The sequence below is a fragment of the Portunus trituberculatus genome, chromosome 17 (genome assembly GCF_017591435.1).
Source record: "Portunus trituberculatus isolate SZX2019 chromosome 17, ASM1759143v1, whole genome shotgun sequence".
Taxonomy (NCBI): Eukaryota; Metazoa; Arthropoda; class Malacostraca; order Decapoda; family Portunidae; genus Portunus; species Portunus trituberculatus.
Genome location: NC_059271.1, coordinates 3,802,023 through 3,819,286, shown reverse-complemented (window position 1 = coordinate 3,819,286; position 17,264 = coordinate 3,802,023). Strand labels below are relative to the sequence as shown.

The 17,264-nt window shown below is 35.5% G+C and overlaps 1 protein-coding gene across 3 annotated transcripts in view; it reads left to right on the top strand.

Moving 5' to 3' along the window:
* The window catches only part of LOC123505117 (glucuronokinase 1-like), a 39,302-nt gene extending 22,250 nt beyond the window's left edge, over window positions 1-17,052 (top strand). For 2 of the 3 annotated variants that reach the window (XM_045256183.1, XM_045256184.1), the window contains exons 11-12: window positions 5,233-5,495; window positions 16,547-17,052. In XM_045256183.1, coding sequence (XP_045112118.1) covers window positions 5,233-5,495; window positions 16,547-16,624 — 341 coding nt within the window. In that variant the 3' untranslated portion in view covers window positions 16,625-17,052. Of the gene's footprint in view, window positions 1-5,232; window positions 5,496-16,546 lie in introns of those variants that run through there. The other variant, XM_045256186.1, reaches the window with a different exon arrangement.
* The last annotated feature ends 212 nt before the right edge of the window (window positions 17,053-17,264 follow it).

The window sequence follows — 17,264 nt, the reverse complement described above, 5'->3', positions numbered from 1 at the left end:
GTTGGCTCTCTTCCACTCTAGTGGAACTTTCCCTTCATTTATTGAACTTTTAATTATTTCCCAAATTTACATTCTTTTAACACCCAGCCTGATACACCATCTGTCCCCACTTTTCTAATTTCCAACTTATCCAGTAATCTTCCAATATCCTCTTTGTGTACTGCAATCTCCTGTGTGTGTGTGTGTGTGTGTGTGTGTGTGTGTGTGTGTGTGTGTGTGTGTGTGTGTGTGTGTGTGTGTGTGTATTCACCTAGTTGTATTCACCTAGTTGTAATTTTACAGGGCCTGGGTATCATACTCGTGTGGCCCCGTCTCCATATCTACACACATCCAGCTTTCCTTTAAAACTATGCACACTCCTCGCTGACACCACCTCCTCACTCAAACTATTCCACACCTCCACACATCTCTGTGGGAAACTATATTTCTTCACATCCTTCAAGCATATTCCCTTCGCTATCTTTTTACTATGCGATCTCGTAGTTATATTTAAATTTTCCTCTCTCAACATCATTTGTTCATTATCCACTTCATCCAAACCGTTCAACAGTTTATAAACCTGTATTAAATCTCCTCTTTCTCTTCTTTGTTTCAAGGTAAGCAAATTAATTTCTTTTAATCTCTCCTCATAGGTCATTTCTGCCAATTCCGGTACCATTTTTGTTGCCATTCTCTGCAACCTCTCCAACTTCCTTATATGCTTCTTTTTATAAGGGGACCAAACCACCCCAGCATATTCCAATCTTGGTCTAATTACCGTACTAATTAATTTCTTCATCATATCTTTATCCATATAATGAAAGGCTAATCCAATATTTCTAATCAAATTATATGTTTCTCCAAACATCTTGTCAATATGAGCCTCAAACTGTCCATGGTCTTGTATTATCACTCCCAAATCCTTTTCCTTTTCCACCTTTTTCAACACTACTCCTTCACCCATCTTGTATGACCCTCTTGGCCGTCTTCCATTCTTCCCCATCTCCATTACATGACTTTTGCTCAGATTAAATTCCATCTCCCACCTCTTGCTCCATTCCCAAATCCTATCCAGATCTGCCTGTAAAATTTCACAATCTTCTTCACTCTTCACATACCTACACAACTTCACATCATCTGCAAACAAATTAATATAACTGTTTACTCCCTCTGGCATATCATTACTATACACAAGGAAAAGTATTGGTGCCAGCACTGAACCTTGTGGGACTCCACTCTCTACCACCAACCAGTCTGACTTTGCATCCCTTATTACCGTTCTCATCTCCCTCTATCTCAAGTAGTTTTCCATCCACTTCAACACTTTTCCCTTCAGTCCTCCATAAATCTCTAATTTCCATAGCAGTCTCATGTGAGGTACCTTGTCGAAAGCTTTTTTTAAATCCAAATATACACAGTCCATCCATCCCTCTCTCTCTTGTATTTTGTCAACCACTCTTGAATAAAAGCTCAGTAGATTTGTTACACATGACCTCCCTTTCCTAAAGCCAAATTGATGATCCGATAATAACTTATGATCCTCCAGGAACCGTATCCAATATTTCTTTATCACCCTCTCACAAATCTTACCAACCACACTTGTTAAAGACACAGGTCTATAGTTAAGAGGCTCTTCTTTACTGCCTCCCTTATAAATGGGCACCACTTCAGCTCTTTTCCACTCTACCGGTACTTCCCCCGTTTCTAATGAGCACCTAATAATATCATATAATGGATCTATCAATTCGTCTCTACATTCCTTCAATAATTTGCCTGAAACTTCATCTGGTCCCATCGCTTTATCATCTTTAAGTTCCTCCAACATTTTATATAACTCCTTTTTAGGTATCTTAATGTCATCCAGGTACACATTTCTTTCTACATTCTGAGGCTTTACAAACATTGTTTCTTTAGTAGATACTTGTTGAAACCTATTATTTAGCAATTCTGCGATATTCTTAGGGTCATCTACTATCCCTTGCTCTCCTTTTAATCTTTCAATGGACTCTCTCTTTTTAAGTTTACCATTCATGAACCTGTAAAACAATTTTGGATGTTCCTTACTCTTGTCTACAAAATCTTTTTCAAATTTTCTTTCTTCCTCCCTCTTTACCCTCACATACTCATTTCTTGCCACTTTATAATTCTCCTTATTTAGTATATTCCTGTTCTTTTTCCATCTTTTCCAAGCCACATCTCTCTTTTCTTTAGCCTTAACACAAGTTGCATTAAACCAATCCTTTCTTCCTTCCTCTCTCAGTTTATACTTTGGTACAAATTTCATAACTCCTTCTTTATAATATTTCATAAAAATCTCATATTTTTTTGCACTTCTCTGCTTTGTAACATCTCCTCCCAATCTAATGTTCTGAAATAGTTTTTCAAATTTTCTGTGTCCATCTTTCTATAATTCAATCTACCACTCCTGTATATCTCATCTCATCTTCGCTGTGTTATTGCCATCTGCATTTCCATAACCACATGATCACTCTTCCCCAATGGACATTTATATTGTATATCCCCACATAGGTACACTTCTCGTGTTAACACCAAATCCAGTCTAGCCGGTTCATCATCTCCTCTATATCTAGTATTTTCTTTCACCCTCTGTTCCATCATATTTTCCATCATTAGATTAAGGAATCTCTCTCCCCATGTTTCCTCTCCAACACCACTTACTAGATTTTCCCAATCCACTTCTACAATTAAAATCTCCTACTAGTATCACCTTTCTTTTTTCAGTTAATACACTTTCCAAACTCTGTAAAGTATCCTTGATCATATTGTCGTATTCCTTTAATGTCCAAGAATTTGTTTTAGGAGGTACATAGGTCACCATGATTATTAAGTCTTTTCCATCACTTTTTAACCTTATGCTTATCACTTCTGCATTGTTCTTCCCATACCAAACCTTATCCACATTTATCTCCTTCTTCGTAATAATCATAACTCCTCCTCCACCTTTGCCCTCTCTATCCTTTCTCCATATATTATATTTATTATCCAAATTTACCTTTGTTTTTTCATGTAATTTTGTCTCAGTCAAACACACTATATCAGGCTTCTCCACCATCACATAGTCTTGTAATTCTAATCTACTTGATAGTATCCCATCTATATTAGTATACATTACGGTCCACCTACTGCTCCCTCTAGGGGTTCCTCCGCATTCCTTTTTTCCACATACCATTTTCTGACTCTCTCTCCTATAACTCTCCAAAAAAACTTTTCTTTTTCCTCTTCAGACTGCTCATCATTTTTCCTTCTCGCCTCTTCCAACAATTCCTTATATCTTCTCCTCTCTTCCTCATTTCTATTTTTCTTTACGTACACCTCTTTACAACCTTCTACCTTTCTTAATTTTGATGTTCTATATAAAACGTCCTCCACAGATTGTTGTGACTTCAGTACTACTTTAATCAGTCTCCTTACTCCCTCCTTATACGGACCCAGTCTATGGATCTCTTCCACTTCTTCTTGTAGGTCTTTTTTTCAATCATCATTTAGATTTTTGAACAGATCTCTTACCGTTTTTAATTCTTTAATTCTCTTAGGCTTATATGTTATATTTTGTTCTTTCATCCCAAATATTAACACACTCTTCTTCTTTTCTGCTATTTCTCTTATCAATGTTTCCTTATTCTTCATAACATTAACCAGTTCCTTAGACCTTTCTTTTTTGTCTTCATTCAACTGAGGACACTGTGGGGGTGTTCATGGTGAAGCATATTTTTTTCTTTAATACATGTGGTTAATACCAAGAAGCATTTGTGTCTGTTCCCCTGCTCCTGAGGTGGCCTTGAGGGCTAGGACACACCACTAGCCTCAGTGCCTTACTGCTACCACTCGCTACCTGTGCCACCTTGTGCAGTCGTTTAGACCGCTACACTGTCACTCGAGCCATATTTTATTTAAACCCTTTTATAATGCCAGAATGCATTTTTTTTATTTAGAATACTTGTAACACTCTTAATACAGCAAGTTATTTTTTAATGATACTAGGATACTTTAGATATTCTTGTCTTTAGACTGGCAGGACACTCAGGGAAGAGAGGACAGTATCTCTAATGACTAGGTCTACCCCACTTCCTCCTCCCCCTTATCTCTCTCTCTCTCTCTCTCTCTCTCTCTCTCTCTCTCTCTCTCTCTCTCTCTCTCTCTCTCTCTCTCTCTCTCTCTCTCTCTCTCTCTCTCTCTCTCTCTCTCTCTCTCTCTCTCTCTCTCTCTCTCTCTCTCTCTCTTTTTGTAACTGGTTTCTGTAATGCTCCATTTGATAGATTCCAGATGTCAACAAAATTTTTCAATGCAGTTGCAATTATTGTTCAAAATCATTTACAACTCAAAACAAATACATTATGGTTATTGGCTCTTAATATTTGCGATATTATATACCTACATATCAATGAAATATTGTGAGCGTCTCTCTAAACTTTAAAGTCTTGTATCCCAAAATAGCTTACTGCACTATTCAGGCATATTTTTATGCTATTTATTGTCTAATTTTGGTGTTTTTTCTGGTGTCATTAAAAAGGGAATTAAAATATCTGAAAAAGTGGCAATTCTTATTGAGTGTTTAGTTTTTACTATAGCTTAAGAGAAAAATCCAGAAGAAAATTTTTTTTTATTTCCTTGACAGCAAAACTGAAAAACAAAATTGTCATTTAATTAAGAAAAAGAAAAAATCATAGTATCTTGTGACAACTTTTAAAAAAATCCAAGAAAAGCTTGTTAAAATAAGCAAAAGTCTAAATCTCATATTTTTTTCCCTTAAGAAATGGAAAACTTATTCCAAATTCAAGGAAACTATACATATAATTCATCTGAAAGAACTCTTCAGCTCACAGAACTATGGTATAGTTTAGTTCATTGTTAACAAAAATGGAAACTTGATCAGATCCCTGAAGCAAAATAGTATGAAGAGAGACAAGGAAAATTAAAGTTGTTAACACTGGAACAAAGAAGTGAAAGAGGAAACTTAACTAATCAAATATTTGAAGTGTCAAATGGTTTCATTTTCTTGGAATTCCTTGCTATTCTTTTCTTAAAGCAAAACTTTAAACTCTCTCTTCTTTGTACCACACACCTTATAAAAAGCTTGATTTGTTCCAGTATCTGCATTCCTGCAACACAAAAAGTAATAATATTCCAAAGGGCTTGCTTTATATAGCTCCATTGTAGAATATTTTTGAAATGCCAAGATTTTCTAGAAACTCAGTAGTGATAGATGATAACCTGTATTCTTTTTCTTGCAAGGGGATCAGGAAGTGATGGCTGGAATGCAAAAGTTTGCCACTTTGACGGATAAGGCAACTGAGGCCATCCAGAGCCAGGACTGGTCTGCATTAGCTCAGCTCATGAATGAAAATTTTGATCTGAGAAGACAACTTTATAGTGATGCAGTCCTTGGAGAAGAGAACTTACATATGGTGACACTTGGGAGAAGTATGGGAGCAGCAGTCAAGTTTCCTGGCAGTGGGGGAGCTGTGTTAGGCATGCTTAATGATCAGACTAAGATGGTGAGTCACTATAAAAATTATTACTTTTCATGGTAATAAAAGTAATAATAATAATAATAATAATTAATAATGATAATGATAATAACAGTAATAATAATGATAATAATCATAATAACAATAATAATAGTAATAATAATAATAATAATAATAATAATAATAATAATAATTCTACTGATCTTGCTAACTGCATGCCTCTCCTCCTTCTGCAGCCCCACTGCACAAGGCTTTCTTCTTCCTCTCATCCCTTTTCTGTCCAACCCTCTTGTACAAGAGTTAACCAGTATTCTCAAACATTCATACCTTTCACTGGTAAACTCGAATTTCCTACCTGCTGCTGTATTTCCATCTTCCTACGACTTAACTTCTTTTAAGAGAGAGGTGTCAAGACATTTGTCCCTGGCTTTTGAGTGATTCTTTTGAGCTCTTCGGAGACTGCAATTCCAATGGGCCTTTTTTTTTTTTTTTTTTTATTATTATTATTATTCTTTTTATTTTGCCATTGTCAGTTCTCCCTCTTACATAAAAAAAGGTAAATACAACTCAGTAAAATCCACACACACACACACACACACACACACACACACACACACACACACACACACACACACACACACACACACACACACACACACACACACACACACACACAATAGAAAGGTTAAAAGGAGAAAACAGAATGGTGGAAGACCCAAAAAGCATGGCAGAACTGTTGAATAGTAAATTTCATGAGGTCTTTACTAAGGAATCCAAATTTGAAAGACCGCAGGGTAATAGAGAGACTGTCTATATGAAAGAGATTAAAGTAACCAAGCTTGAAATAAAAAAAAGTTGATGACGGAACTAGATGAGGAAAAGGCAATGGGACCAGATGAAGTCTCAGGCAGAATACTGAAAGAATGTTGGGAAGAACTAGCAAGTCCAATATACAACATCATAAAATGCTCAATTGAAAATGGAACAGTGCCAGTGGAGTGGAAAAGAGCTGAGGTGGTTCCCATATATAAGAGCGGAAGGAAGGAAGAACCTTTAAATTACAGACCGGTATCACTAACTAGTGTAATATGCAAGATGTGTGAAAAAGTAATAAAGAAGCAATGGTTTGAGTTTCTTGAAGACAACAAAATATTATCAAATATCCAATTTGGTTTTAGAAAAGGTCGGTCATGTGTAACAAATTTATTGAGTTTCTACTCTAGAATAGTTGATAAAGTACAAGAGAGAGAGGGATGGGTTGACTGTATTTATTTAGATCTAAAAAAGGCATTTGATAAAGTGCCACATGAAAGATTACTATGGAAGTTAGAGGAGAAGGGTGGCTTAAAAGGAAGCACATTGAGATGGATGAAGAATTACTTAAGGGGGAGAGAAATAAGGACGATAGTTAAAGATATGAAGTCCAAGTGGAGAACAGTAGACAGCGGAGTGCCACAGGGGTCAGTATTGGCGCCAATACTTTTTCTCATATATATAAACGACATGCCAGAGGGAGTGAACAGCTACATAAATCTGTTTGCAGACAATGCAAAACTGTGCAGACTCATTAAACAAAAAGAGGATTGTGAAATACTACAGGAAGACTTAAACAAGATCTGGAAATGGAGCAAAAAATGGGAGATGGAATTCAATGTGGACAAAAGCCATGTCATGGAAATGGGAAAAAGTGAAAGACAACCAGTGGGAATCTATAAGATGGGAGATGGAGTAGAATTAGAAAAAGTAAAAAAGGAAAAGGACTTGGGAGTGACAATGGAAGAAAATCATCAACCAGTAAGCCATATTGATAGAATTTTCAGAGAGACGTATAATTTGCTAAGGAATATTGGAGTAGCATTTCACTATATGGACAAGGAAATGATAAAGAAATTGATAAGTACTAAAATAAGACGTAGATTGGAATATGCAGGAATTGTGTGGACTCCCCATAAAAAGAAACACATAAGAAAATTAGAGAGACTACAAAAAATGGCTACAAGAATGGTTCCAGAATTTAAAGGGATGACATATGAGGAGAGACTAAAGGCTATGGATCTACCAACCTTGGAGCAGAGAAGAGAGAGAGGGGATCTGATACAAGTTTATAAATTGATTAACGGAATGGATGAAGTGGATAATGAGAAACTGATCCTGAGAGAAGAATATGACTTTAGAAGCACAAGATCGCATAGTAAGAAACTAAGGAAGGGACGATGTCTGAGAGATGTTAAAAATTTAGTTTCCATAAAGATGTGTTGAGACTTGGAACAGTTTGAGTGAGGAAGTGGTGTCAGCAAAGAGTGTACATAGTTTTAAAGAAAAATTGGATAAGTGTAGATATGGAGACGGGACCACACGAGCATAAAGCCCAGGCCCTGTAAAACTACAACTAGGTAAATACAACTAGGTAAATACACGAGACACGGTAGAGGAAGGACGCACTGGCGCCATTCCGACAAGCAGCTGATCTTCACTACATACAAGTTGTACAGTTTTTACAGTGGCCTGGGCAAGTAGTGTGGTCTCATTTTTCTTCATGTAATCAATTATTAAGGAATGATGAACGAAAAAGAGATACCATCAAAATGCAGACGTGAGATTGGAGAAGGTAGGAAAACTGATGATGACTATGCTGATGTGGGTGAGCGTGTATTCGAAGGTTTCGATACGACGGCTACTTCACTACTAAAAAGAGTGTCAAATATTGAATATAAGCTAGATAAACTGATAAAGGAGAAGATGGAAATGAAAGAGAATGAAGAACAGGATAAAGAGTTTATAAAACTGAGAAAGGATAAAAAAAAGTGGAAGAAAATGAAGCTAGGCTAAGAGCGGAAAACGAAGAACTAAAAAAGGAAGTAGCTAACTACAAAAAGCAGATGGAAGAAGGACTCGGTAAAGCTGAGAAAGAAAAAGAGAAACTGAAAGATCTAGTAAACAAGGAAGAGGAAAGAGTACAGAACGTGATTAAAAAAGAAGTACAAGCATGGAGAGTCCAAGATAAGAAAGATAAGGCTGTTTTTCAGGAGGTGATTCAAGAACAACTTAAAGAAAAAGAAGAAAATATGACAAGCAAAATGATAGGAGTCCTCAAGACAAAAGAAAATTTAGTTAGAGAAATTGCAGAAAAAGAAGAGTGTAGTCGTATTTGGAATAAAAGAAAAAAATATAAAATATAGACCAAAAGAGAAAAAGAAGAAATGAAATCAGTCAAAGACCTACTGAAGAATCTAAACGATGAAGATAGGCAAAACTTGGAAGAGGAAATAGAAGAAATAAACAGAATGGGACCATATCAAGAAGGAAAAACGAGACCAATTAAAATACTACTAAAATCACAAGCAGCAACAGAAGAAATATTATATAGAACAACAAAACTTAGAGAAACAGAAGGCTGCAAGGATATCTATATAAAGAAAAATAGAAATAACATAACATAACATAACATAAATAATAGGATAACAAAGGGCCACCAGGGCCCATCTAGGTTATCCTGTATCAGTCACACAGCGACTGATACAGGAAGAGATACAATGAACTGGCAGCAGCAGTAAGGGAAAAGAATAATGAAAGGTCAGAAGAGGAGAAGAAGGCATTTTTTTTGGAGAATTCTAGGAGACAGGATAAGGAAATGATATATAAACAAGAAGGAAGAGAAAAAAAGTGGAACAAGTTTAACTAAAAATGATAAAGGCAAAAGACTAAAAATGATGTATACGAACATATACGGGGTTTTATCAAGTAAATTAGAATTAAGAGATTACATAAGGAAAGAAAATCCAGATATTGTATGCCTGGCTGAAACAAAACTAAATGAGGAATTCAAAATAGTTTTAGATAATAGGTATAATGTATGGAGAAGAGACAGAGAAGGTAAAGGAGGAGGAGGAGTCATGATTATGTTAAAGAAAGAGATAGTGATAAATGAAATGGAATGTGGGGAAGGAAAAGCAGAAGTATTGTATATTAAGATGCATATTAATAAAAAAGAGATAACAATCATTGTAACATATGTGCCACCAAAAACAAATTCATGGACCAATCAAGAATATAAAGACATGATAGATGACACAATAAGGAGTCTAATGAGAATCGTTAAAGAAAGGAGAAAAGTGATATTAGTAGGAGATTTCAACTGTAAAGAAGTGGACTGGGAAAATTATGAAAGTGGTATGGGGAAGAAGCCTTGGGAGAAAGATTCTTGAACCTAATGATAGACAATATAATGGACCAGAGAGTAAAGGAATGCACAAGATTCAGAGTAAACGAGAGCGAGATTGGACCTAGTTTTTACAAGGGTATACAAATGAATGATGATATAAGATATAAGTGCCCATTGGGAAAGAGTGACCATGCAATATTAGAAATAGATATAGAAGAGGGAAAGGAAGATAGAGACGATTCATACAAAGGAGACCAATTAAATTACAGAAAGGCTGATATTGAGAATCTCAAGAACTATTTTAAAAACGTAGACTGAGAGGAGATGGAAAACTCAGAGACAATGCAAGACAAATATAACTTATTTTTGGAAATATACAAAACAGGAGTCAGGTAATATGTCCCAAGAAGAAGGAAAGAAAGATTGGTTTAATGCAAGGTATGCCAAGGCAAAGGAGAAAAGAGATGGAGCATGGAAAAGGTGGAGGAGAAATAGGAATCCAGCAAATAAGGAAAACTTCAAAGCAGCAAGAAATGAATATGTTAAGGTGAGGAAGGAAGAGGAAAAGAACTTCGAAAAAGACATTGTCGAAAAATGTAAGGAGCAACCAAAATTGTTCTATAGATTCATAAATGGAAAAATTAGGCAAAAAGAAACAACAGAAAGGTTAAAAGGAGAGAACGGGATGGTGGAAGACCCAAAAGTATGGCAGAACTATTAAATAAAAATTCCAGGAGGTCTTTACTAAGGAATCCAAATTTGAGAGGCCACAGAGTAATAGAGAGACAATCTATGTGAAAGAGATTAAAGTAACCAAGCTTGAAATAAAAGAGTTAATGAAGGAACTGGATGAAGAGAAGGCAATGGGACCGGATGAAGTCTCAGGCAGAATACTGAAAGAATGTAGGGAAGAACTAGCAAGTCCTATATACAACATCATAAAATGCTCAATAGAAAATGGAACAGTACCAGTAGAATGGAAAAGAGCTGAGGTGGTTCCCATATTTAAGAGCGGAAGGAAGGAAGAACCTTTAAATTACAGACCGGTATCACTAACTAGTGTAATATGCAAGATGTCTGAAAGAATAATAAAGAAACAATGGATCGAGTTCCTTGAAGACAACAAATTAATATCAAATAGCCAATTTGGTTTTAGAAAAGGACGGTCTTTTGTAACTAATTTATTGAGTTTCTATTCTAGAATAGTTGATAGAGTACAAGAGAGTGAGGGATGGGTTGACTGCATTTATTTGGATTTAAAAAAGGTGTTGGACAAAGTGCCACATGCAAGATTACTGTGGAAGTTAGAGGAGAAAGGTGGCTTAAAAGGAAGCACATTGAGATGGATAGAAAATTATTTGATGGGGGAGAGAAATAAGGATGGTAGTTAAAGATATGAAGTCAAAGTGGAGAGCAGTAGAAAGCGGAGTGCCACAGGGGTCAGTATTGGCACCAATACTTTTCCTCATTTATATTAACGACATGCCAGAAGGAGTGAACAGCTACATAAATTTGTTTGCGGATGATACAAAACTGTGCAGAGTTATAAAGCAAAAGGAGGATTGTGAAATACTGCAAGAAGACCTAAATAAGATCTGGGAATGGAGTAAAAAGTGGGAAATGGAATTCAATGTGAACAAAAGCCATGTCATGGAAATGGGAAAGAGTGAAAGATGACCTGTGGGAATCTATAAGATGGGAGATGGAGTAGAACTGGAGAAAGTAAAAAAGGAAAAGGACTTAGGAGTGACGATGGAAGAAAACAATCAACCAGTAAGCCATATTGATAGAATTTTTAGAGAAACATAATTTGCTAAGGAATATTGGAGTAGCATTTCACTACATGGACAAAGAAATGATGAAGAAATTGATAAGTACTATAATAAGACCTAGATTGGAATATGCAGGAGTAGTGCGCGGACCCCCTCATAAAAAAGAAACACATAAGGAAATTAGAGAGACTACAGAAAATGGCTACAAGAATAGTTCCAGAATTTGAAGGGATGACATATGAGGAGAGACTAAAGGCTATGGATCTACCAACCCTGGAACAAAGAAGGGAGAGAGGAGACCTGATACAAGTTTATAAATTGATCAACGGAGTGGACCAAGTGGATAATGAGAAACTGATCCTGAGAGAAGAATATGACATCCGAAGCACAAGATCGCATAGTAAAAAGCTGAGAAAAGGAAGATGACTGAGAGATGTTAAAAAATATAGTTTCCCGCAAAGATGTATTGAGACGTGGAACAGTTTAAATGAAGTAGTGTCTGCAATGAGTGTGCATACTTTTAAAGTAAGATTGGATAAGTGTAGATATGGAGACGGGGCCACACGAGCATAAAGCCCAGGCCCTGTAAAACTACAACTAGGTAAATACAACTAGGTAAATACACACACACATACATACATACACAGACACACTGCATAGTGTAGTGGTTAGCACACTCGACTCACAATTGAGAGGGCCGGGTTCGAGTCCCAGTAAGCGGTAAGGCAAATGGGCAAGCCTCTTAATGTGTGACCCCTGTTCACCTAGCAGTAAATAGATATGGGATGTAATTCGAGGGGTTGTGGCCTCGCTCTCCTGGTGTGTGGAGTGTGTTGTGGTCTCAGTCCTACCCGAAGATCGGTCTATGAGCTCTGAGCTCACTCCGTAATGGGGAAGACTGGCTGGGTGACCAGCAGGCTACCGAGGTGAATTACACAGTTACACATATACATTACACGTATACAGTTTTCCACATAGAACGGTGGAAAAGTAGATGCATTGAGTGATGAAGTTGTTACAGCACATAATGCACTTAGCTGTAAAGAAAAATTGGAGACATGAAGACAAGACACTATTTGACCCCTGCTTGAAACATGTACAGTACAACTAGATAAATATACAGACATATGGGGAGACGGGGCCACACGAGCATAAAGCCCAGTCTCTGTAAAACTACAACTAGGTAAATACACACACACACACACACACACACACACACACACACACACACACACACACACACACACACACACACATGAAAGATTACTATGGAAGTTAGAGGAGAAGGGTGGCTTAAAAGGAAGCACATTGAGATGGATGAAGAATTACTTAAGGGGGAGAGAAATAAGGACGATAGTTAAAGATATGAAGTCCAAGTGGAGAACAGTAGACAGCGGAGTGCCACAGGGGTCAGTATTGGCACCAATACTTTTTCTCGTATATATAAATGACATGCCAGAGGGAGTGAACAGCTACATAAATCTGTTTACGGACGATACGAAACTGTGCAGAGTCATTAAACAAAAAGAGGATTGTGAAATACTACAGGAAGACTTAAACAAGATCTGGAAATGGAGCAAAAAATGGGAGATGGAATTCAATGTGGACAAAAGCCATGTCATGGAAATGGGAAAAAGTGAAAGACGACCAGTGGGAATCTATAAGATGGGAGATGGAGTAGAACTAGAAAAAGTAAAAAGGAAAAGGATTTGGGAGTGACAATGGAAGAAAATAATCAACCGGTTAGCCATATTGATAGAATTTTCAGAGACGATAATTTGCTAAGGAATATTGGAGTAGCATTTCACTATATGGACAAGGAAATGATGAAGAAATTGATAAGTACTAAAATAAGACCTAGATTGGAATATGCAGGAGTTGTGTGGACTCCCATAAAAGAAACACATAAGAAAATTAGAGACTACAAAAATGGCTACAAGAATGGTTCCAGAATTTAAAGGGATGGCATATGAGGAGAGACTAAAGGCTATGGATCTACCAACCTTGGAGCAGAGAAGAGAGAGAGGGGATCTGATACAGGTTTATAAATTGATTAACGGAATGGATGAAGTGGATAATGAGAAACTGATCCTGAGAGAAGAATATGACTTTAGAAGCACAAGATCGCATAGTAAGAAACTAAGGAAGGGACGATGTCTGAGAGATGTTAAAAAATTTAGTTTCCCGCAAAGATGTGTTGAGACTTGGAACAGTTTGAGTGAGGAAGTGGTGTCAGCAAAGAGTGTACATAGTTATAGTTTTAAAGAAAAATTGGATAAGTGTAGATATGGAGACGGGACCACACGAGCATAAAGCCCAGGCCCTGTAAAACTACAACTAGGTAAATACAACTAGGTAAATACACGAGATTGTGTGTGGCAAGACAATCCAAAAATAAAAAGATAAAAAATGATGAATAAAAGTCACTATGAAGATGGGATACCTTGAATTTAATGTGGCTCCTATCCTATATCTCAGATAAATACAAGATAAATATACCTTGTATAGTATACCAATTAGCAAATTCGGCTCATTACTGAGAAGATCTAGGTTCAACTCCAAATGGGTAAGCCTCTTAATGTGTAGCCTTTCTCCACCTAGCAGCATGTAAGTACAGAATGTAACCAGGTAGTTGTGGACTCAATATCCCATCCCGGTGTGTGGTGTGTGAGTGGTATCAGTCCTACCCAAAAACTTAGTCACCATGAGCTCAAAACTCTTTCTGTAAAGGAACTGTTGGCTGAGTGACCAGTTGATGACCATATGTATAAGACACCACATGAGAGAGAGAGAGAGAGAGAGAGAGAGAGAGAGTGAGAGGATGGCATAAAAGAGAGTTCCTAATTTTTTCTGATGTAAAAATTACAAAAATTTTCCTTTTTGACCATTCATATTTGTATGTATATATATATATATATATATATATATATATATATATATATATATATATATATATATATATATATATATATATATATATATATATATATATATATATATATATATATATATTTACAGTACCTAGATGAGCACAGGATCCAGATCAGAAACATTTGAAACATATTATTATACCTTATTAATTAATTACATTATTACATGACATAATATTTTATAGTATGATATAATAAGGCAGCCCATATAAAGAATATTCTTTTCGGGCAGTAATTCGGTGATAAGTTGTAATTCCCTCCCCATCCCCTTATCTAAATCAGTTAATTCCAATCCATTATAAACTGCAAGCTATGCCATAGCTTTCCTTTCCTTGTAGGATCACATATGTAATTTACATAACCAAAAAAAAAAATACAATACTTACATAAATACATGATTTCAATAATATGATATAATTCGATTTTTGTAGTGTTTTTTTAAGGTGTATAATGATTGTTTAGTTTTGATTTCATGAGGTACAGCATTCCAGATTTTAGGGCCCAGGTAAGATAATGAATGTTGATAAATTGTTAAATTGTGGGCTGGTATAATGACGTTGTCTCGAATACGGGTTGGGTAGTTGTGCTGAGACTGTAATGTTGTATTTGTTCTATTGTCAATATTGTGTTGTAATTTGTACATATATATAGCAATTTGTAATTTGTTAATGTCAAAAAGTTTAAGTATACTATTATTCTTAAATAAAAGGTTGTGTGTGTTCAAAGTAATCACTATTTGTAATAATACGCATGATTTTCTTCTGTAATTTGAATAGAGGTAAGAGATGCGTAGGATAGGTGGAGCACCAGATGGGAGAACAATACATTAAATGTGGCAAGACATGGGCATTATAGAAGATTTTGAGTACATAGTTAGGCATCAATTTTTTTATACAATATATAAGAGATACAATTCTAGATAATTTAAGAATTAAGTTAGCTATGTGACTTCTAAATGTCATTTTATCGTCATAAGTTATGCCTCAGAGTGTGTGTCTGTTTGTTATTTTTATATTATCATCATGGTAATTAAGAGGTGGAAGATTATCATAGACTTTGTTAGTAAATATCATGTAGAATGTTTTATCTAAATTTATTGTTAGTTTGTTGCTGAGACACCATGAGTATAGTGTTTCTAGGTCAACGTTTGCTATACGTACGATATTGTTAATATCATCTCCAGTATAGGGTCATATCATCTGCAAAAAGTATAGTTTTTAGGTTTGTAAAAATGTTAGGAAGATAATTTATGTAGATAAGGAAAAGAATAGGACCTAGCACACTGCCCTGTGGAACACCATATGAAATTATACTAAAAGAGGATATATGTTCAGATAATTTAATAGATTGAGTTCTATGTGATAGATAATCAGAAAACCAATCAAATATTATTCCACGAATACCATAGTGGTGTAGTTTCATTAGTAGAATATCATGTTTGACTGTGTCAAAAGCTTTGGAAAAGTCTATGTATATACTTAATAAATTACTTTTTAAGTCTAGGGCAGAAAATATTTCTTCATTTAAAGTTTTTAGTGCATCAAATGTACGTAGTCCACTTCTGAAGCCGAATTGTTTAGGATTAAGAATACTTTTAGTCTCAAGTAGTTCATTAAAAAACCCTTCATTAATTTTTCAAAAATCTTATAGAATGTACTTAATAATGAAATGGGACGATAATTACTTGTGACTTCTTTAGATCCTTTTTTATGTATTGGTATTACAATAGCATGTTTTAGTTGTTGTGGAAATTTACCCTTGCTTGTGGATTGGTTAAAAAATAAGGATAGTGGTATGGCCAAATAATTACGGTTAGATTTTATAATGGAAACAGAGATGTCATGTATATTATTTTATTTTTTATTTTTAAAGAGTTTATGATTCAAATAATATCTTGAGGATAGACTGGGAATTGCCATTGAGTTAGGATAGTTCCCTGACAGTTTAGACAAAAATATTTCAAAATTATCATTTAAATTTTCCTCTGATAAAAGTACATTCCAGTCTATAGTACTAGTTTTATTAGAAAATTTTTGTTTATTTGTTTCAGAGAAGGATCTAAGTTTATATTTGTAAGTTTTGTGAACATGAGTGTCAACTGAAAAATTGATAAAAACTGGAAGATGATCAGATCAGAGGCTATATGTTTAAATTTTGGAAAGTGTAGATTTTCCTAGAAGTTTAATGTACATACATCTGTATTATATTTTACAGGAAGAAGTACGGCATCGATATCAGGAAGACGGATGTGTGGTTGTGGAGGTGCTCCCTAAATGGCCAGACGATCTATAGTAGAAGATACCTGTTCCTCAGTTTAGCAGTATGATATGGTACAGCTACACTTCCATCTTCAGTTTACTAAGCATGTCATGCATCATAAAGCAAACAAACTCCAGATGATAAGTAATACTACAGGCTGTTATACAGTGGATATGCAAGTAAGGCCCTTAAATAGTAATAGAGTAGATAGAGGAATATAGCAATTTTTTTGGCATAGACATTTTGATAGAGCAAGAAATTATGTAGTCACAGAAATCCTGTAGCAGCCTAAGAAAAATGCTATATACAGTCACAACCATACTATAATTTATCAGTTACTGATTCAACTTGTTATGTATTATATGTAAAATGGTAGATTTGTATATTGTGCAATATCTAAGGGAAAAATAAAATTTATCTATGTATCAATGTAGTGCATAAATTACATGCAGTGAATACCCTATAGAGGTTTACCATTGTATCAGTTCAGTGTCTTGTGCTTTTTTTATACCATGATAATGATTTGGTGTTTCATATAATTGCATGAACTATTGTGCCATGTACAGTTGTGCCTCAAAGGTTTTCCAGATTGCCCTCCAGAAATCACTCTATTGTACTGGTGCATGCAGAATACGGTGGCGTAGTGGATAAGGTGATGAACGTGGGATCGGGC